General features: G+C 46.5%; 1 protein-coding gene across 4 annotated transcripts in view; it reads left to right on the forward strand.

Annotated features, from left to right (window-relative positions):
• Window positions 1-22,786, forward strand: part of fbxo31 (F-box protein 31) — a 36,440-nt gene that overhangs the window by 6,646 nt on the left and 7,008 nt on the right. For 3 of the 4 annotated variants that reach the window (XM_073070535.1, XM_073070536.1, XM_073070539.1), the window contains 6 exons: window positions 808-884; window positions 2,259-2,426; window positions 5,395-5,469; window positions 13,050-13,159; window positions 15,417-15,570; window positions 21,706-22,058. In XM_073070535.1, the coding sequence (XP_072926636.1) occupies window positions 808-884; window positions 2,259-2,426; window positions 5,395-5,469; window positions 13,050-13,159; window positions 15,417-15,570; window positions 21,706-22,058 (937 nt within the window). The remainder of the gene's footprint in view (window positions 1-807; window positions 885-2,258; window positions 2,427-5,394; window positions 5,470-13,049; window positions 13,160-15,416; window positions 15,571-21,705; window positions 22,059-22,786) is intronic. The other variant, XM_073070537.1, reaches the window with a different exon arrangement.

Below are 22,786 nucleotides of genomic sequence, written 5' to 3' on the forward strand. Positions count from 1 at the left end.
TGAGAGCTCGGTGAACTTGGCATTGCAAGTAAATTGGGTGTAGCTTGACACTCTCTCTATCAGCAGGCTGTTGAAGATCTTTGTGCCTTGTCGTCTTCCCAGATGGCAAGAAGCAGGAGCAATCAAATTCAAAATAAATTTATTATCAAAGTGCGTATATATTATCAAACTCAGATTCATTTTCTTGCAGGAATTTATAGGAAATATACAGAAATTAAAAAATTTCCTTTAAACTGTACATAAACAAAAGACTGACAACCAATGTGCGAAAGAGGATAGACAGTGCAAATAAAAAAAAACTGAGAATAATTTGTAAAGAGTGAATCTATGGGTTGTATTATGAGTGGTGATTGAAGTTATCCACACTAGGCCTGTCTTCAGCCAGTCAGGTTTGCTGAAAGACTCGTTGGGTAATAAGTGCTGTGTGATTGGATGAGGAATTGGTGATGTGCTCCCATTGCCAAGCAACAGTGCATCCTGCAGAACTTTGAAGATTTAAGCTGCATCCCGTCATATGGTAACTATTGAGGTTGAATTAAATTCTTAGTGATACTAAACCTTAAACTTCCTGGCAGCTTTGCACAGAAATAACCATTAGTCCGATTAACAGCACCGAAGGCATGACCCAGGGCTGAGGGCCTGAGCTAATCTGCACAGAGCTTAATGCCTGTGACAAAATCCCACTTCACTGATGGTGCCAATGACACCTGATTCTAGTGCATTGCTCCTTGCTGGCTCCAGTTAGTGATATTTGACTGGGTGCATCGTAGGTTTGGTGAGTTCTGGGGCCACTCTTTTGTGTTTCAGTGCTGCATCCGTACCGGAATATCCTGGGCTTGTGGCAGCCAGACATTGGACCATATGGAGGGCTACTCAATGTCCTTGTAAGTACATGATTTCACATCTTATCATCCAGTTCTTGATTTCAATCGCAATTCTTTCAGAATCAGTTGAATTTTATTGCAAGTTTTATTGTTTCTTTATAGAACATTGACCAGCACAGCTTAGTACAGACCTTTTGACTCATAATGTGCTGACATTTTAACCTGCTATAGGATCAATCTAACCCCACTTATACTGCCCTCATCCATGTGCCTACCTCCCTAATGTATTTGCTTTTACCACTACCCCTGGTAGGGTGTTCCACGCACCCATCACTCTCATGTTTATAAAAAAAACTTAACTCTGACGTCCACCTATACTTCCCTCCAATCACCTTATAATTAACCATTTCCACCCTGGGGGAAAAATATTCTGACTGTCCACCCTATCTCTCTAATTCTAAAATCAAAATTCTTGTTTAAACTCATCCATGCACATTGCCTTAAATTTGTACACATTACAGGGATTCTCTGAGGTGATTTGAGACCATGTTCTATACAACTTCACTGATCCTGCAGGAATAAAATCTTTAGACTAGGGGACTGAGGAGAAATCATCTCGTGCTCACTTCCAGTTTTCAAATTGGTATTCCCTCTTTCTAATCGTCTCTCTGTAGTCCTCCTAAATATTCCAGTCTGTCTCTGGAGTCATGATCATTCTATAATTTAACCCATTTCCCCCATCACTAATCCCACTCTTCCCATTGTACTTGTTTTCCTTTCTGTAAAAGAGTGAAGCTTCTTGTGGTTTAGTGACAAATTTAGTCAAAGGCTGCTTTGAAGCATTTTCACCTTGTTTTTGGATTACACCATGGGTTGCCGGAACATTCTGTCTGGTGAGCTCTCTACAATTCTTCATCAACGACTCTGTGGTTGGCAGTTGTACTCTTGGCTGACAAGATCCTATTTGAGCAAAAGCGGAGATAAGATATAGCAGCAGAATCAGGCCATTTGCCCCACCAAATCTGTGCGATTTCAACATAGCTGATCCATTCCCCTCTCAGCCCCAATCCCCTGCCTCCCCCCCCTACCCGTATCCCTTCATGTCCTGACTAATCATAACATCCTGCACTAGATGTGGGGCAATTGGTTCCTCCTCTGATCACTGGAGTGGTCTTGCTGGGAGGTGTGTATGCATTGGGCAATTAATGCATTGAGTTTGGATTTGCATTTGCTTTTGTCTTTTGTGGTGTACTATTTGACCAGATGTAGTGGTGAGGTTAGAGGACAATTAGTACTTGTGGCCTGAGACTGGGGTGGGAATGTGGATAGTGTCTCTATAGACTGAGGTGATAAATAACCATGCCAGGGACAGGTACAATATTGTGTCATACTTTCCATGAGATACTCACTGTAGTTTGTCTCATGAATTCACAGGTCGATGGGTTGTTTATCATTGGATGGATGTATTTGCCTCCTCATGATCCCCATGTCAATGATGCCATGCGTTGTAAGCCCTTGTTTCGAATTCACCTCTGGGAAAAGAACAAGGCGCAAGTGGAATGTATGTATGGTCACAAAGGCTCTCACAAGGGAGACATACAGGTAGGAGTTAAAGACAGTGATTACCAACCTCTTTTTGTTCATGTATCCAAACCCTTCCTGTTCTAACCTCTCCTCAGCCCGTCTCATAGAGAACTGGGAGTTCTGTATCTGAACAGAGAAGGTGCTGACTTGCTTAGGACTTGGTTACATGTGATTTAGGAGCACGAGGAGGCAGCTTGGTACCTTGAGCCTGCTTCACCAGTCAGTAATATCATGGTATCTAACTGTAACCTCAACACTGTATTCCTGATTCCTCGGTAATCTTTCACCCCTTTGCTTATACAGAATCTATCTGCCTCTTTCTTTAAAGTATACAAATTGTTGTCTTCCACTGCTCATTTGAAGAAATCCTCTCGTTCTAGATTCTGTACTCTCCCCAGATCCACCCTGTCAGGACCCATGAGGATCTTGAATGCTTCAGCCGTGCCAAACTCCAGCAGAGACAAGCCGAGCCTGTCCAGTTTTCCCTCTCGAGACAACATAGCCATTCCAGCTGTTCAGCTTCACTTGACCGATCAATTTTATTTGTATTAAATCACCAATTGTTTGTATTGAATGGCACAGTAGTGTAGTGGTTAGCACAATGCTTTGCAGTAGTGACACGAGTTCAATTCCCGCCTTTGTCTGTAAGGAGTTTGTATGTTCTCCTCATGACACTGTGGGTTTCCTCTGGGTGCTCTGGATTCCTCCCACATTCCAACGATAGGTTAATTGGTCATTGTAAGTTGTTCCGTAATTAGGAAAGGGTTAAATCGGGGTTGCTGGATGGTGCAACTCATAGGGCCAGAAGGGCCTCTACGGCAGTATATCTCAATAAAATAAGACATAGCAGTAGAATTAGGCTATTTGGAACCAATAGATATTCTTATACTAATTTTACCATTACCATACACACTCAATGGCCACTTTATCTGGTACCTCCTGTACCTAATAAAGTGGTCACCGAGTGTATGTTCGTGATCTTCTGCTATAGCCCATCCACTTCAAGGTTTGACGTGTTGTGTGTTCAGAGATGCTCTTCTGCTCACCACTGCAATGCGTGGTTATTTGAGTTATTGTCGAATTCCTGACAGCTTGAACCAATCTGGCTCTTTTCTGACATCTGTCATTAAGAAGGTGCTTTCACCTACAGAACTGCCACCAACTGGATATTTTATTTTGTTTTCCGCATCATCCTTTGTAAACTCTAGAGACTGCTGTGCATGAAAATCCAAGGAGATCAGCAGTTTCTGAGATACTTAAACCACATAATTTGGCACCAACAATCATTCCACGGTCGAAGTCACTTAGATAGAAACATAGAAAACCTACAGCACAATACAGGCCCTTGGGCCCACAAAGCTGTGTCGAACATGTCCTCACCTTAGAACTACCTAGGCTTTACCCATAGCCCTCTATTTTTCTAAGCTCAATGTACCTATCCAGGAGTCTCTTAAAAGACCCTACCATTTCCGCCTCCACCACTGCCGCTGACTGCCCATTCCACGCACTTACCACTCTCTGCGTTTAAAAAAAAAAACTTACCCCTGACATCTCCTCTACCTACTTCCAAACACCTTAAAACTATGCCCTCTCGTGCCAGCCATTTCAGCCCTGGGAAAAAGCCTCTGACTATTCACACAATCAGTGCCTCATAATCTTGTACTCCTCTATCAGGTCACCTCTTATCCTCTGTCGCTCCAAGGAGAAAAGGCCAAGTTCACTCAACCCACTCTCATAAGGCATGCTCCCCAATCCAGGCAACATGCTTGTAAATCTCCTCTGCACTCTTTCTATGGTGACATTTCTTCCCCATTCTGATGTTTGATCTGAACAACAACTGTACTTGTTCACCATGTCTGCATGCTTTTATGCATTGAGTTGCTGCCACATAATTGGCTGATTAAATATTTGTATTAACAGGCAGGTGTACCTAATAAAGTGGCCACTCAGTGTATATCAGAACTATTAGTGGGGATAGTGTTAGGTGTTGTCCAGTGAGGTTATATGGGTAGAACTTCAAATTCAGGGTATGATCACTTTGGGATTGTACCATACACCCTCCCACATGAATCTGTAGGAACAAGACATACAAATACATAGGAAGATGAGATAAGGATAGATGTGGGAACAATATGTTTGTAATAGTAGATGATTTCAACTTCCCTCATTTTGACTGGGATATTCGTAATTCAAAGTCTTGGCTGGAGTGGAATTGGTGTAGATGACCCAACAAGAGAGAGGGTAAAGGTGGGGCAAGTGATTGAGAGTCACTGGGAGAGCTCTTTGGGGCCAGTGGCCATAATTCTATTAGTTTCTAAATTAGTTTAAGAAAAAGATAGGACTGGTCCACAGATTAAAATACTGAGTTATGGCAAGGAAATAATGAAAGCATTCAACAGGAATTTGCAAAGGTTGATTGGGAGAGGCTGCTTTTTTAAGTAAAGGGACAGCTGATAAGTGGGAAGCTTGTAACGGTAAGTAGAAAGATTGGTGCTTCAACCCTTCCTGATCCAGGTTCTCCCATTGATCAGAAGAGGCAAGAGAGAAAAGATCCCAGCAGCTTCAGACAGTACACATGGATTTCACAGCAAAGTCTTGGTAAATGGACTAAATAGTATGCCTAGCTCGTTCTTTGGTCCAGTTATTCCTCTTTGTTACATCCCCAATAATACAAACAGTAGATCCAACCAAAGTTCATGTGGACTGACTACCGTTGATTGAATCATAAATCTGCCTCCACACTCCATCATATCGTTAACTAACTGGGATATGAAGCCCATGTCTTGGGCACTCTTTGGCACAAGGGCTGTTCCTTGGTCTCAGGCCACTCATTCTTTGCTGGGTTTTTTTTAGTTTTAGCTTGTTGTTTCCTAACTCTAGAATGGGGGGTCTTTTATTGACCTATGTTATATGATGTGAACAAATAGGGGTACCTTTTCTGTCAGTTCCAGAATACTGTATCCAACAACTATTCTTCTGTTTGCAGATAGTGAAGAAAGATGAGTTTTCTACCAAGTGTGATCAGACAGATTTTCACCGGATGTCTGGAGGGAGGCAGGAGGTAGGTGTTAGAACATAGAACATAGAAATCTACAACACATTACAGGTCCTTTGGCCCCAATGTTGTGCTGACCATGTAACCTACTCTAGAAACTGCCAAGTTTCTACCCTACTGCATTGCCTCTATTTTTCTAAGCTCCACGTACCTATCTAAGAGTCTCTTAAAAGACCCTACTGTATCCCCCTCCAGCACTGTTGCCGGCAGTGCATTCCACCCACCACTCTCTGTGAAAAACTTACCTCCGATGTCCCCTCTGTACCTACTTCCAAGCACTTTAAAACTATGCCCCCTTGTGTTAGCTTCGGGCTATGTACATGATCGATGAACAGTCAACGTTTCCACAGGTGCTGCCCGAGCTGCTGAGTTCCTCCAGCGTGTTGTATGTGTTGATTTGACCACAGCATCTGCAGTGCTAATGTCCTACTTTGTATTTACTACATGATCAATGCCTCTCATCATCTTCTACACCTCTATCAGGGCACCTCTCATCCTCTCGTTCCAAGAAGAAAAAGCCAAGTACGCTCAACCTATTCTCATAAGGCATACTCTCCAATCCAAGCAACATCCCTGTAAATCTTCTCTGCACTATCTTTATAGCATCCGCTTCCTTCCTGTAGTGAGGTGACCAGAACTGAACACCGTATCCAACTGGGGTCTGACCAAGGTCTTAAATAGCTGTAACATTACCTCACGGCTCTTGAACTCAGTCTCATGGTTGATGAATGCCAACACACCATACGCTTTCTTAACAACTTTGTCAGCCTGCACAGCAGCTTTGAGCAACATATGGACATGGACCCCATGATCCTCCACACTGTCAAGAGTCTTACCATTAATATTGTATTCTGTCTTCAAATTTCACCTACCAAATTGAACCATTTCATGCTTATCTGGGTTGAACTCCATCTGCCCCTTCTCAGCCCAGTTCTGCATCCTATCGATGTCCTGCTGTAACCTCTGACAACCCTCCAGACTATCCACAACACACCCATCCTTTGTGACATTAGCAGACTTACTAACCCACCCTTCTGCTTACTCATCCAGGTAATTTATAAAAACCACAAAGAGGAGGGGTCCCAGAACAGATCCCTGCGGAACACCACTGGTCACCGTCCTCCATGCAGGATATGAACCATCCACAACCACACTTTGCCTTCTGTGGGCAAGCCAGTTCTGGATCCACAAAGCAAAGTCTCCTTGGATCCTATGCCTCCTTACTTTCTGAATGAGTCTTGCATGGGGAACCTTATCAAATGCCTTAATGAAATCCACATCCACTGCTCCACCTTCATCAATGCGTTTTGTTACATCCTCAAAGAATTCAGTCAGGCTCGTAAGGCGCGACCTGTCATTGGCAAAGCCATGCTGACTATCCCTAGACAGATTATGTCTCTCCAAATGCTCATAAACCCTGCCTCTCAGGATCTTCTCTAACAATTTGCCCAACACTGAAGTAAGACTCACTTGGCTATAATTTCCTGCGTTATCTCTAGTCCCTTTCTTGAACAAGGAAACAACATTTGCAATCCTCCAATCCTCCAGTAATTCTCCCGTTCGTATTGATGCAAAGATCATCGCCGGGGCTCAGTAATCTCTTTCACTTGCCACAATAGCCCTAACAGGGGAGCTGCAGCGACCGGGCCTCTGGCACTGATGCTCAGAGGGGAAGGGGGTAGAAGAGCCCTGCTGTAGTGATAGGGAAGTACATAACTAGAGGACATAAGATTCTCTGGACACGAGGGAGACCTAGGTGGCATGTTGCCTCCCAGGTACCAGGGTCAGGGACATCTTGGATCAGGTCCATGGCATGGGTGAGGGTGAACAGCCAGAAATCTTGATGCCTGTTGGCACCAATGACATAGGTAGAAACATAGAAAACCTACAGCACTATACAGGCCCTTCGGCTCACAAAGCTGTGCTGAACACGTCCCTACCTTAGAACTACCTAGGCTTTACCCATAGCCCTCTATTTTTCTAAGCTCCATGTAGCCATCCAGGAATCTCTTAAAAGACCCTATTGTTTCCACCTCCACCACGGCTACCTGCAGCCCATTCCACACACTCACCACTCTCTGTGTAAAAAAAATTTACCCCTGACATCTCTGTACCTCCTTCCAAGCACCTTAAAACTATGCCCTCTCGTGCTAGCCATTTCAGCCCTGGGGAAAAGCCTCTGACTCATCCACATGATCAGTGCCTCTCATTATCTTATACACCTCCATCAGGGTCACTTCTCATCCTTCAAAGGCCGAGTTCACTCAACCTGTTCTCATAAGGCAGGCTCCACAATCTAGGCAACATCCTTGTAAATCTCCTCTGCACCCTTTCTATGGTTTCCACATCCTTCCTGTAGTGAGGCGACCAGAATTGAGTAGGAAAAGTGAGAAGGTCCTGAATACAGAATATGGGGAATTAGGCAGAAAGCTGAAAAGCAGGACCTCCAAGCTAGTAATCTCTGGATTGCTGCCTGTGCCACATGCAGATGTGGCTAAGAATAGGATGATTTGGCAGATGAAGGCATGGCTGAAGAAATGATGCAGGAGACAGGGTTTCAGATTTCTGGATCATTGGGATTTCTTCTGGGGAAGCTAGGACCAGTACAGAAGGAATGGGCTACACCTGAACCCAAGGTGGAACCAATATACAGGTTTGCTAGAGCTGTAGGAGAGGATTTAAAGTAATTTGTTAGGGAGATGGGAACCAGAATGATGGGGCTGAGGACAGGGCAGTTGGTATATAAGCAGAGGCAGTGTGTAGTGAGACTGACAGGAAGGACAGGCAGGTGCATGGGCAGAATTGCAGTCAGTGGGATGAGTTGCAATGTAAAAGTGACAAAATCAAAAAGGGTGATGAATATAGGACTAAAGATATTAAATGTATGCAGTATATGGAATAAGATATTGTAGTGCAGTTAGAGGTTGGCAGGTATGACACTGAACATCTGAGTCATGGCTGAATCATTATTATAGTTGGGAGCTTAACATCCAAGGATACACCTTGAATTGAAAGGACAGGCAAGTAAACAGAAGGTTTGGGGTGCTCTTTTGGTTTTAAAAAAATAAAATAAAATCCTTTGAAAGGTGACATGAGATCTGAAGATGTAGAAGTTAGGAAATGCAAAAGGCCTCCAAACAGATGTGGGTTGCAAATTACAATGCGAGATAGAAAATGCATTATCAAAAGGGTAATGTTATGATAATCATCGGCTATTTCAATATGCAGGTAGATTGGGAAAATCTGGTTGGTACTGGATCCCAAGAGAACTTCCTCTGAATCCTCTCCAATTCCAGCAATTCTTTCCTCAGATGAGTCTAAAACTATTAAAAATACTCAAGGTGAATCCTCACCAGGGCCTTATAAAGCCTCAGTATCATATCCTTGCTCTTGTATTCTAGACCTCTTGAAATGAATGCTAACATTGAATTTGCATTCCTCACCACCAACTCAACCTGCAAGTTAACCTTGAGGGTGTTTTGCACAAGAACTGCCAAGTTCCTTTGCATTTTAGATTTTTGGATTTTCTCCCTATTAAGAAAATACTCTTGTTGGCGTGTGGCCTAGCGGATAAGGCACCGGTCTAGTGATCTGTAGGTCACTGGTTCAAGCCTCAGCTGAGGCAGTGTGTTATGTCCTTGAGCAAGGCACAACAACACATTGCTCTGTGACGACACCGGTGCCAAGCTGCTTGGGTCCTAGTGTCCTTCCCTTGGACAACATCGGTGGCGTGGAGAGGGGAAGACTTGCAGCTTGGGCAACTGCTGGTCTCCCATGCAACCCTGCCCAGGCCTGCACCCTGGAAACCTTCCAAGGCGCAAATCCATGGTCTCACGAGACTAAAGGATGTCTATATAAGAAAATACTCTGCACATTTATTTCTACTACCAAAGTGCATGACCGTGCACTTTCCAACACTGTATTCCATTTGCCGCTCTCTTGCCCTTTCTCCTAATCTAAGTCCTTCTGCAGCCTACCTGTTCCCTTAACACTACCTGCATCATCTGCAAACTTGGTAACAAAGTCATCTACTCCCATCATCTAAATCATTGATATACAGCATTTAAAGAAGTGGTCCCAACACTGACCCCTGCGGAACATCACTACTCACTAGCAGCCAACCAGAAAAGGATCCTTTTATTCCCATTTGCTGCTTCCTACCAATCAGCCAATGCTCTAACCATGCTAGTAACTTTTCTATAATACCATGGGCTCTTAACTTGATAAGCAGCCTCAAGTGTGGCACCCTGTCAAAGGCCTTCTGAAAGTGCAAATATACAACATCCACTGCATCCCCTTTATCTATCCTACATGTAATCTGCTCAAAGAATTCCAGCAGGTTCGTCAGGCAAGATGAAGTGGTGGCTGACTTTGTCTTATCTTGTCCTGTGCCTCCAAGTACTCCATAACCTTATCCTTAACAGTTGACTCCAACACCTTTCCAACCACTGAGGTCAGGCTAACTGGTCTATAATTTCCTTTCTACTGCCTTCCTCCTTTCTTAAAGAGCAGAGTGACATTTGCAATTGTCCAATCCTCTGGCACCATACCAGAGTCCCATGATTTTTGAAATATCATTACTAATGCCTCCACAATCTCTGCCACTGCTTCTTTCAGAAAGAACCATAGGGTGCAGTTTATCTGATCCGGGTGACTTGTGTACCCATAGGTCTTTCAGCTTTTTGAGCACCTCTCCCTTGTAATAATAACTGCACCCACTTCTCTTCCCTCACACCCTTTAACACCTGGCATACTGTTAGCTTGCATCAGTCTTCGTGGAAGACACGAGCAGTATGCCAGAAGTTTGAGTGTCAGAGAGAAGTGAGTGCTATTTCTATTACTAGGGAGAAAGTGCCTGGGAAATTGAAAGGCCTGAAGGTGGATAAGTCACCTGGACAGAATGGACTACACCATAAGGTTCTGAAAGAAATAGCTGTGGAAGATTGTGGAGGTATTAGTAGTGACCTTTAAAAATCAGGAGAATCTGGCATGGTTCTGGTGACTGGAAAACTGCAAATGTTACTCCACTCTTCAAGAAGGGAGGGAGACAGAAGAAAGAAAATTATAGGCCAGTTAGTTTGACCTCAGTGGTTGGAAAGATGTTAAAATCGATTGCTAAGGATGTGGTTTCGGGGTACTTGGACGCATGTGATAAAATAGGCCAAAGTCAGTATGGTTTAAGGGAAAATCTTAACAGACAAATCTGTTGGCATTCTTTGAGGAAATAACAAGCAAGATAGACTAAAGAGAATCAGTTGATGTTGCTCGCGCAACATCGCGCATGACGTTGCTTAACAAGATGAGAGCCTAAGGTATTGCAAGAAAGATAGGAGCATGGATAGAGCATTGGCTGATTGGCAGGTGGCAGTGTGGGTATAAATGGAACCTTTTTTATTGGCTGTATGGTTCAGTGTTAGGATTGCTTGTTTTTAGGTTGCTTGTCAATGATTTGAATGATAGAATTGATGGCTTTGTGGCCAAGTTTGCAGATGATACAAAGATAAGCAGGGGCAGGTAGTGTTGAGGAAGCAAGTAGGCTGCAGAAGGACAAACAGATTTGGAGAATGGACAAAGAACTGGCAGATTGAATACAGTGTCGGGAAGTGTACATTGGTGGAAGGAACAAAAGCACAGACTATTTTCTAATGGGTGAGAAAATTCAAAAATCTGAGGAGTAAATGAATTTGGGAGTCCGCATGCAGGATTCCCTAAAGATTAACTTGCAGCTTGAGTTAGTGTTGTGGAAAGCAAATGCAACATTAGCATTCATTTTGAGAGGGGTAGAATATAACAAAGATGTAATGTTGAGGCTTTATAAAGCACTGGTGAGTCCTCACTCGGAGTATTATGAGCACTTTTGGGCCCCTTAAAAAAGAACAGTTGCACTGACATTGGAGAGGGTTCAGAGGAGTTTCATGAAGATGATTCTGGGACTGAAAGGCTTGTATGAGCAGCAATTGATGGCTCAGGGCCTCAAGTCACTGAAACTTAAAAGAATGGAAAAGAGGGGGGAGTGATCTAATTGAAACCTATTGAATGTTGAAAGGCCTAGTTGGAGTGGATTTGGAGAGGCTGTTTCCTAATAGTGGTGGAGTCAAGGACCAGAGTGCACAACCTTAAAATAGAGGAACGTCCATTTAGAATGATGAGGAATTCCTTTAGCCAGAGGGTGGTAAATCTGGAATTTGTTGCCATAGGCAACTGTGGAGGCCAGGTCATTAGGTATATTTAAAATGTAGGTTGATAGATTCCCAGTAAGTCAGGGCATGTAAGGTTACAAGGAGAAGGTGGAAGAATGGGGCTGAAAGGGAAATGGATCAGCCATGGTGAAATGGCGGAGCAGACTGGGGCTGAATTCTGCTCTGATGCCTTATGGTCTATATTGGAGCACTCCGACTCCTCCTTCACTGCACAGATGTTTCTCTTCAGATTCTCAACCAGTTCCCTAATGGGCTCAACAATGAGCTGCTCCCAAAAGCCACCTTGTAGGCATTCTAGAAACTACCCCTCTTGGAATCCAGCATCAACCTGATTTTCCCAATCTACCTGCATATTGAAGTCCCCATGACTATTGTAACATTACCCTTTTGGCATGCATTTTCTATCTCTTGTGTAATTTGTAGGGCACATCCTTAGTACTGTTTGGGAGTGTGTATACAACTCCCATCAGGGTCTTTTTTCCCTTGATTCCTTAGCTCTATTCACAATGATTCAACACCTCTGACCCCATGTCACCTTTTTCTAATGATTTGATTTAATTTTTTACCAACAGAGCAATGCCGCCCCCTCTGCCTTCCTTACTGTCCTTTTGATACAATGTGTAACCTTGGACATTAAGCTCTCAGCTATAATCTTCTACATGCCGTGATTCAGTGATGCCTACAAAATCATACATGCCAATCCGTAACTGTGCTACAAGTTCATCTGCCTTATTCCATGTACTGCACATATTCAGATACAACACCTTCTCTCCTGTATTCACCCATTTCGATTTCGTCCACCTTTTACGTTGCAACTCATCCTGTTGACTGCCCTATGAACAGCATCTCTTCACTGCACATTGCCTCTGTTTGTAAACCAGCTACCTCATCTTCAACACTATTATCCACCTTTCCTACGATACTTGTATTGATATATACGCAGCTCAGGACACTAGTCACACCATGCTCAACCTTTTGATTCCTAGCTTTATCTGAGGTCTTACTAACATATGCCTCCACCACCTCTCCATTAACTGTTCTGGCACTCTGGTTCTCATTTCCCTGCAACTCTTGTCTTGTTTACCCTCAACCCCATGGGACAAATCCTGTGCATCTCCCTCATAATTCTCTATACTTGTCATGATCTTCTGCACCTTCAAATCTCCTCTCCCCAGATGTTGGCCGTTTGCGCTGTCTCTGACTTCACTGAGTCCATTGTTTCTCTCCTCCGCTTGCAGCGTCATACAGGTGTGGCAATACTTCAGAGCAGCTTCTTTGGTCCATGATGACCAGATTGGTAACATCTTTCCTACAGAGAGTAGGTTGTCTTTGGATGGATCATGTACATCTCAGGATTTCTTTGGTTAAATTGTGTTCTTCTCTCAGGAATTCCGGACCTGGTTGGCAGAGGAGTGGGGTCGGACCCTGGAGGATATTTTTCATGAGCATATGCAGGAGCTGATCTTGATGAAATTTATCTACACCAGTCAGTACGAGTGAGTTTCGGTCCAGGGAGAACTCTAGAATGCCTAGCATGATTGCAAGAGTATGCAAAGATCTGCCCTACTTCCACTGAGTCACCAGCTGAGGAAGGAGTGAGAAATGGGGAGGGGCTGTGATATGGCAGAGGAAGGGGATGCTGGGGAGAAAGGCAGGTACCTGGGTCATTGAGGGACCGAAAGTTAATATTAAGTGCTGGGGGTTGGCTCGTTTCTTGGTGCTGACCGGGAAGTGAAAATAAGAACTAATGGGCACATCAGCATCTCGTCTGTTGGCAAGATGCTAGAACTTATAATCGAAGTAATTTGGAGATGCTTAACACAATCAAAACAAGCAAATTTAGTTTTTCAAAATGTTTGTAAAATTTGCTTGAGTTCCACGAGGATAGCGGGGTCAAGGGATATGGGGAGAGGGCAGGAACGAGATACTGATTGTGTATGATCAGCCATGATCACAGTGAATGGCGGTGCTGGCTAGAAGGGCTGAATGGCCTACTGCATCTACTGTCTGTTGTCTATTGATATAAAGAGAAGAGTTGACGAAAAGTAAAGAAGTGAAATACAGAACCCAGTGGACTGTAACTAATCAGTAGAACATCCCAGGGCAAACAGCTGGCCAGTTACAGCAGTAGAGCACATGCTAGGGCAAACAGCTGGACTGTTACATAGGTAGAGCACATCCCAGGGCTAAAAGCTGGACTGTTACTTTGGTAAGTGCTTCCCAGGGCAAACAGCTGGACTGTTTCAGCCAGTCCAGCTGTTTGGCCTGAGATGTGCTGCACTGCTATAACAGGCCAGCACATCTCAGGGCAAACAGCTGGCCTGGCTGAGCAGACGTTTGGGCCACCCAACCTCTAGAGTGTGTGTGCTGATGATCATCAGAGGTACAAATTTCAGGTCCTGCCAGTGCGGCTTGGATATACCCTGTATGAGTGGCTAAATATGGTGAAAGATGCAACTGAGGAATGGAATTAGGAAGGCATTGACTAGGAGTGAACCCATATTTGGTATTGAGTGTAAATTTCCTGGTGATTGGTGTAATTTGAGCATGTGTTGCCTTTTTTTTCTCTTTGCTGAGGGTGGTCTGAGGAGCATGGCTATGAGCCCTGAGCCATCTCTCTCTGTTTGGTCAATTGTTCAATAAAAACTCTTTGCTTGCACCTTGGCAGATAGTACCAATATTGGCCACTGAAATGTTCTAAAACGATGAACTAGAATACATTTGATAAGGTGCTGCATGAAAATCTGGTACATAGGATTAGAGATTGAAGAATTGAGTTATTGTGGATTGAAGATGCTAGAACAGGTCTTCTTCAGACTGGAAGATTGTAACAACGGAGAACTCTTAAGATTCAGTTCTTGGTCCTCAATTATATCAATGACTTGGAGGAGGAAAAACAGAAGGGTAAGGTGTCCAAATTTGATAATATCTGGGAAAATAGATGGGAAGGCATGGGGCAGGGAGGATATAGGGTTCTGCAGGATTTGGGTAGATCCAGTCAGTGAGCAAATAGTTTAACATGGGATGTGTGAGAACTTGCTGTATAATTTGAGAGGAGAATATTGTTTAAATGTAGGGAGACTGGAAATGAGTGATGTACAAAGTGGTTATGTGCTTAAATTACAAGTTAGCAGGCATGTTCCGCTGCTGGTTAGGAATGTAAATGGCATGTTGGCCTTTTATTGCAAGAAGGTTGGCGCTCTAAACTAGAGAAGTGTTGTTAAACTTGGTGAGTCTGCACCCTGTCAAGTTTTAGTCCACTTCTTCAAGGAAGTAGTTATACTAGATTGAAGGTAGTCCAGAAGCGATTCATTGAAGTAGTTACTGGGATAAGAAGTAGTCTTATAAATAGCTGAAGAAGCTGGGTCCTGTTCTTTAGAGATCAAAATGAGGGGTGATCTTAATGAAACGCGAGAAGATCAGTTTTTGAAAGCTGGAGTTGTGGGCTATGGGAAACTGTCACAAAGTGTTGGGGCCTTGGGACAGAGCAGTTGTGATTATATTAAATGTCAGTAGAGCACCTTGCCTCTTTTTTGTAGTTGGTTGACTTATAAACAATTGGACAGGTACGAGGATAGGAAGGTTTTAGAAGTTATTTGTCAAACACTGGCAAATGGGACTAGCTTCAATGGGCATCTTAGTTGATGTGAACCAGTTGAGCTGTTTCTGTCTTCGCTGTGGTGTTTATATCTATTTGGCTTTAAACAGACAATGGCTGCACTTTCATCTCCGGTGTTTGCCTTTGTGTTTCAGTAACTGTCTGACATATCGTAGGATCTACCTCCCACCCTCCAGTCCCGAGGATCTGATACCACCAGGCCTCTTCAAAGGAACCTATGGGAGTCATGGCCTGGAGATTGTTATGTTGAGTTTTCATGGAACCCACATTAAAGTGACAAAGATTACTGTAAGTTCAGTCATCTAGAAACAGTTGTGTAGAGTGAGTGGGGATGCTGGCTGCTGGAATTCACTGCTGTTGAAACAGTGTGCAAAGTGTAGAGTGCCACTTAAACCATTGGTATAGCCTTTTACTCCTCAGTGTAAAGGCCAAACATTCACAAGTTGTTGTGACAGTTTGTCCATCATTGGGAGATCTCAGTAAAGTGCCCAGGGTGCAGTGCCATGTTGATGGCAATACCAGAAGCATGCTCTTCAACCCGTCAAATCTATACCAGCCATCAGCTGCCTATTTGCAGTAACCCCATTTTATTTTCCCCATGCTCCCAGCATCTTGCCCCGATTCTACCCCTCACCCACACCCCAAGCAATTTCTGATGGCCAGGTTTGGGGTGTGGGAGAAATAGGTGCATGTAGTGGAAGCTCACACAGCCACGGGGTGAACATGTGAAGGTCACGCACAGAGCAAAGGTCAAGGTTGAAAACTGGATAATTGGCACTGCGCGGTACCAGTTCTACCAGATGTGCCACCCACAGTAGTAAATGTCATGCTTTGCTTTAGATTTAAGGGAAATTGTGGCGACCCACTTTCTGCGCACGCGAACCGGCTCACAAATAGCCGGCGCGCGGGGAGAGACTTTGGTAATGCACCTCTGATGTCATTTCCGGCCGGAGAGGGCGGGCGATAGGGATTAAATGCCAGCGTCGCAAAGTTTGAATAAACTAGTCTCGAAACAACTTACCGACTGCGTGTCGTTGTCTCTTGCTCTGTGTGTAGCACATCGCTACATTGGTGACCCCGACAGACCAAACAGGATTTGAACCTAAGATGACCGACTCATCATCTGTTCACACAGTTTCGCTAAAATTGCCGACTATCTGGACGCTGCGACCATGCGTGTGGTTTAGCCGAGCAGAAGCCCAGTTCCAGATTTGGCAGATCTCTTCTGATTTCACGTGTTACTACCACGTGGTGAGTGCCCTTGACCAGGAGACGGCCGCCCAGGTTGCGGATTTCATACAGTCTCCCCCAGAAGAAGGCAAATATGAAGCATTCAAAGCGCTGCTCATTGAGACCTTTGGCCTCTCACGGCGTGAGCGGGGTGCTCGCCTGCTTCACCTGGATGGTTTGGGAGACAGGCTGCTGTCAGCATTGATGATAGAGATGCTGGCCCTGGCTGACGGACACAAGCCCTGCCTCATGTTCGAGCAAGCGTTCCTAGAGCAGCTGCCCGAGGACATACATCTGCTGCTGGCCGATGCAGATTTCAGCGACCCCCAGAAGGTGGCGGCCCAGGCATACGTTCTGTGGAAAGCCAAGAGGGAGAGCGTGGCATCCGTCGGTCAGATTACCAGGCCACGCGCCCAACAGCGGACCAGACCAGGCCCGGCAGGGGGGCGCACAAAACACAGAGGCAGGAGTGAGGAGGACAGTGAACAGTGGTGTTTCTTCCACCAGCGGTGGGGCACAAAAGCCCACCGTTGTTGCCTGCCCTGCAAGGGCCAGGGTCAGCTGCCACTAATGACTATGGCAGCTGGCCACCAGGACAGCCTCTTGTATGTTTGGGGCAAACAGTCGGGACGCCGCTTCTTGGTTGACACCGGAGCGGAGATCAGTGTCTTGCCCCCAACAGGGTACGACACCCGCAACAGGAAGCCAGGACCCACCCTGAGGGCCGCAAACGGCAGCACGATACGGACCTACAGCACCCGCACAGTGCAGCTGCAGTTCGGCGCCAGCCGGTTCACATGGGACTTCACACTGGCCGCGGTGGCCCAACCACTCCTGGGGGCGGACTTCTTGCGAGCTCACAGCCTGCTGGTCAACTTGCAAGGGAAAAGATTGGTACACGCTGAGACTTTACAGACGTTCTCCCTGAGTGAAGCCAAGTTGCCGGCCCCACACCTGGACTCCATCACGCTGTCGGGCAACGAATTTACCAGAATCCTGGCGGACTTTCCATCGATTCTGGCACCGCAGTTGACGGCAGCCATGCCCAGACACGGGGTACAGCACCACATCCCGACCCAGGGACCACCCCTCCACGCCCACACACAAAGGCTTCCCCCGGAAAAGCTCCACCTGGCAGAGGAGTTCAAGAGGATGGAGGAATTGGGGATCGTATGCAGGTCCGACAGCCCATGGGCCTCCCCCTTGCACATGGTGCACAAAGCAGCCGGGGGTTGGAGACCATGCGGCGACTACCGCAGACTGAACGAGGCTACAACTCCAGACCGCTACCCTGTGCCGCACATACAGGACTTTGCAGCAAACCTGCACGGGGCAAGAATCTTTTCCAAAGTAGACCTCGTCCAGGGATACCATCAAATCCCGGTGCACCCTGAAGACATCTCCAAAACAGCACTCATCACCCAGTTCAGCCTGTTTGAGTTCCTCCGAATGCCATTCGGCCTGAAGAATGCCGCACAGATGTTCCAGCAGCTAATGGATGCGGTGGGACGCGACCTGAACTTTGCGTTCATCTATTTGGACGACGTCTTTATAGCCAGCAGTAGTCGTCAGGAGCATCTGTCCCACCTCTGCCAGCTCTACTCCCACCTGAGTGATTTCGGCCTCACGATCAACCCGGCCAAATGCCAGTTCGGTCTCGATACTATTGACTTCCTGGGCCACAGGATTACCAAAGATGGGGCAACACCTCTGCCCACCAAGGTAGACGCGATCCGCCACTTTGCCCGGCTCAACACGGTCAAAGGCCTGCAGGAGTTCGTTGGTATGGTGAACTTCTACCACCGTTTCCTCCCCTCAGCAGCCCGTATCATGCGCCCTTTGTACACCCTGATGTCGGGTAAAGGCAAGAACATTACTTGGGATGAGGAGGCCGTGGCCGCTTTCGTTAAAGCCAAGGAAGCCTTGGCAGATACCGCGATGCTGGTGCACCCCAGAACGGACGTTCTGACCGCCCTCACGATGGACGCATTCGACACAGCAGTCGGTGGGGTGCTGGAGCAGCTCATCGAGGGGCGCTGGCAACCCCTAGCGTTCTTCAGCAAGCACCTTCAACCACCCAAACTCAAGTACAGTGCTTTCGACCAGGAGCTGTTGGCACTGTACCTGGCAATCCGGCATTTCAGGTACTTCTTGGAAGGCAGGCTGTTCACCACGTTCACGGACCACAAACCGTTGACCTTCGCGTTCACGAAGGTGTCCGATCCCTGGTCGGCTCATCAGCAGCGATATCTGTTCTACATCTCAGAGTACACAACGGACATCCAGCATGTCTCGGGAAAGGACAACGTTGTGGCGGACGCACTTTCCAGACCAGCTATCCAGGCCCTGTCTCTGGGGGTGGACTGTGCAGCACTGGTGGAGGCGCAGCAGGCAGACGACGAGATGCCCAGCTACAGGACCGCAGTCTCGGGTTTGCAGCTGCAAGACTTTCTTGTAGGCCCAGGTGAGAGGACCCTCCTGTGCGACGTGGCTACCGGCCAACCTCACCCCATCATCCCGGCAGCCTGGAGGCGGAGAGTTTTCGACTCCATACACGGTTTGGCTCACCCATCTATTAGGACAACCGTCTGGCTGGTCTCCAGCAAGTTCGCGTGGCACGGACTTCGCAAGCAGGTCAGTGAATGGGCCAGAACGTGCGCGCAGTGCCAAACAGCCAAGGTGCAGCGGCAGACTAAAGCCCCGCCTCAGCAGTTCGAACCCACCCACCAGAGGTTCGACCACATTCATGTGGATATCGTGCGCCCCCTGCCAGTGTCCCGAGGAGCGCGGTACCTCCTAACTATGGTAGACTAGTTCACGAGGTGGCCAGAGGCGGTCTCGCTCACCGACACATCTGCCGATTCCTGCGCCCGTGCACTGATTGCAACCTGGGTAGCACGCTTCGGGGTACTGGCCCACATTACCTCCGACAGAGGCCCCCAGTTCACCTCCAGCCTGTGGTTGGCTGTGGCCAGCCTGTTGGGTACGCGGGTACACCACACAACTGCCTACCACCCACAGTCGAACGGACTAGTGGAACGCTTCCACCGTCACTTGAAGTCGGCTCTCATGGCCCGACTGAAAGGACCTAACTGGGTGGACGAGCTTCCCTGGGTCCTGCTTGGAATTCGCACAGCGCCCAAAGAGGATCTGCACGCCTTGTCGGCCGAATTGGTGTACAGCATGCCCCGGCCGTCCCAGGAGAGTTCATACCAGCCCGAAAGGGGCAAGAGGAAGAACCCGCAGCAGTCCTGGACAGGCTACGCGAAAGGCTCGGCAACCTGGCCCCCGTACCAACTTCACAGCACGGACGGACCCTCACCCATGTACCCAAAGACCTGCAAAACTGTAAGTTTGTGTTTGTGCGAAGGGGCGGACAGCAGGCACCGCTACAGCGGCTGTACGAGGGGCCGTTCAGGGTGATCAACAACAACAGGTCCACGTACATTCTGGACATTGGGGGGAAGAGGAGGTTTTCACAGTGGACCGACTCAAACCAGCCCATGTGGACTTGGCGCAACCGGTGGAGGTTCAGGCACCGCGGCGCAGAGGCAGACCTCCCAAACAGAGGCTGATCCAGACTGTGGACATTGGGGGGTGTATCGCCGGTTCTGCGGGGGGGGGGTTATGTAGCGAACCACTTACTGCGCATGCGAACCGGCTCACAAATAGCCAGCGCGCAGGGAGAGACTTTGGTAATGAACCTCTGACGTCATTTCCGTCCAGAGAGGGCGGGCGCTAGGGATTAAATGCCAGCACCGCTAAGTTTGAATAAACTAGTCTTGAAATGACTTACCGACTGCGTGTCGTTGTCTCTCGCTCTGTGTGTAGCACATCACTACAATACGATATAAGACAACATCATGAGCTGTCACGAGGAAATCTGCAGATGCTGGAAATTCAAGCAACACACACAAAATGCTGGTGTAACGCAGCAGGCCAGGCAGCATCTATAGGGAGAAGCACTGTCGACGTTTCGGGCTGAGACCCTTCGTGAGGACTAACTGAAAGGAAAGATAGTAAGAGATTTGAAAGTAGGAGGGGGAGGGGGAAATGCAAAATGATAGGAGAAGACCGGAGGGGGTGGGGTGAAGCTGAGAACCGGAAAGGTGATTGGCAAAAGGGATACAGAGCTGGAGCAGGGAAAGGATCATGGGATGGGAGACCTAGGGAGAAAGAAAGGGGGAGGGGAGCTGTGTTGCATTTTACAAGTCCTAAGACATACTAACCCATGTCTGTTGAAGTGGACCGATTTCATCTACAGGGACAGAAGGGAATGTGGAGTTGGCATCATAGCTATGATAACATAGAATTATTCAGCATAGGAACAAGCCCTTCAGCTATCTCGTTAATGCCAACCTTAACCCTAATCCTGTTTGTCCTTGTTAGGCTGTATCCAGCTATGCTATTCCTATTCAATGACTTGTCCAAACACCTTCTAAACAGAATCATATCTGCCTCTAGCATCTCATCCCAGATAACCATGCCTTCTGTGTGGAAAAACCTACTTCTCACATTCCCTGTAAATTTCTTCTGTCTCATCTTAGACCTCCATCTTGACTCTACCCATCAATTCTGCTCTGTCATTTTGTCATGGCTGATTCATTATCACCCTCAACCCTATTTTCCTACCTTCTCTCGTGATATTTGACACCCTAACTAATCAAGAAAGGCCAAGTGATCTGCTGCTACTTCAGGCGTTTATATGCTTAGTGGAGAAATAAGACCATAAGATATAGTAGCAGAATTAGGCCCTTTGGCCCATCGAGTCTGCTCCACCATTTCTTCAAGAATGATCCATTTTCCCTCTCAGCTCCAATCTCCTGTCTTTTCTCCATATCCCTTCATGCTTTGACTAATTAAGAATTCAAAGAGGATGTGTACCTGGTCTTAAATTCCCCCACCATAGAGAACATCCTCTCCACATCTATCAAAGCCTTTCAACATTTGATGGTTTCAATGAGATTTCCTCCTCATTCGTCTGAATTCCATTAGGAGTACTGAATGTTTAAGTGCTCATTCTGCAGTTTGTGCTCAGATTGGTTTTCCTCAATTGTCTGTGTGACAGATTGAATACTGCGGCTTTTTGGGTGCAATGGCAGATGAAATTAAGGAATGATCTATTTGGTGTGATTAGTAATGGCTCTGAAGAAAACAAAGAAACTAATGAATTTGTTGTTCACATGGATGTAGGGAGATCCAAACGTTCCTGCTGGACAGCTGACTCTGCACATTGACATGAACCGTCGAGTTCACTTGCCTGACATTGAGCACTTGCAAAACTTTGACAAACTTTCTCGAATCATCCTGGAGATTCACCAGCAGGTGCAGTGTGCCGACACTCAACACCGTGAGGATGACTCACAGCCCGTGTGTAATGGTGTGCCGGAGCTGAAGGACCAGGGTGCAAATGCTGCGGGGATGAATAGACACACTGAGGCAGAGGGAGCGACTGCAGGGGAGCCTGCTGTAGAAGGGCAGCCCTTTGTGCTTCCTCTGGGAGTAATGGCTCGAAATGAGGTTTATCCAAGGACTTGTCATGCCTGGTAAGTGAAGCAATCGAATAACAGCAACTTATTGGCTCCTTATGCAGTTCAGAGTAACAAATAGTGTGAAGGGAGAGGTGGAGGGGTAGTGGTGTTACTCTGATTTTGTAAAATAGTGTGGAGGAAGAGGGGTGGAGGGGTAATGGCAGTATAGCTTGTGAACTCTGATTCTGTGAAGGTTGAGGCAAGTGGACTTTGTGTTAGAAGAATGGGAAAGATACTGAGGTGGGTTAAAAACAATGACATCATTAAAGTTGGAACCGTTCTGAGGAAAGATCACTCATAGAACCATAGAACATTCCAGCACAGTACAGGCCCTTCAGCCCGCCATGTTGTGCCAACCAATATAATCCTTTAAAAAAATGTACTAAACCCACACTACCCCATAACCCTCTATTTTTCTTTCATCCATGTACCTGTCCAAGAGGCTCTTAAATACCCCTAATGTTTTAGCCTCCACCACCATCCCTGGCAAGTCATTCCAGGCATTACCCTCTGTGTAAAAAAAACTTACCCCTGATGTCTCCCCTAAACTTCCCTCCCTTAATTTTGTACATATGCCCTCTGGTGTTTGCTATTGGTGCCCTGGGAAACAGGTACTGACTATCCACCCTATCTATGCCTCTCATAATCTTGTAGACCTCTATCAAGTCCCCTTTCATTCTTCTATGCTCCAAAGAGAAAAGTTCTAGCTCTGCTAACCTTGCTTCATATGACTTGTTCTCCAA

The sequence above is a fragment of the Hemitrygon akajei genome, chromosome 17 (genome assembly GCF_048418815.1).
Source record: "Hemitrygon akajei chromosome 17, sHemAka1.3, whole genome shotgun sequence".
In the NCBI taxonomy this organism is placed as follows: Eukaryota; Metazoa; Chordata; class Chondrichthyes; order Myliobatiformes; family Dasyatidae; genus Hemitrygon; species Hemitrygon akajei.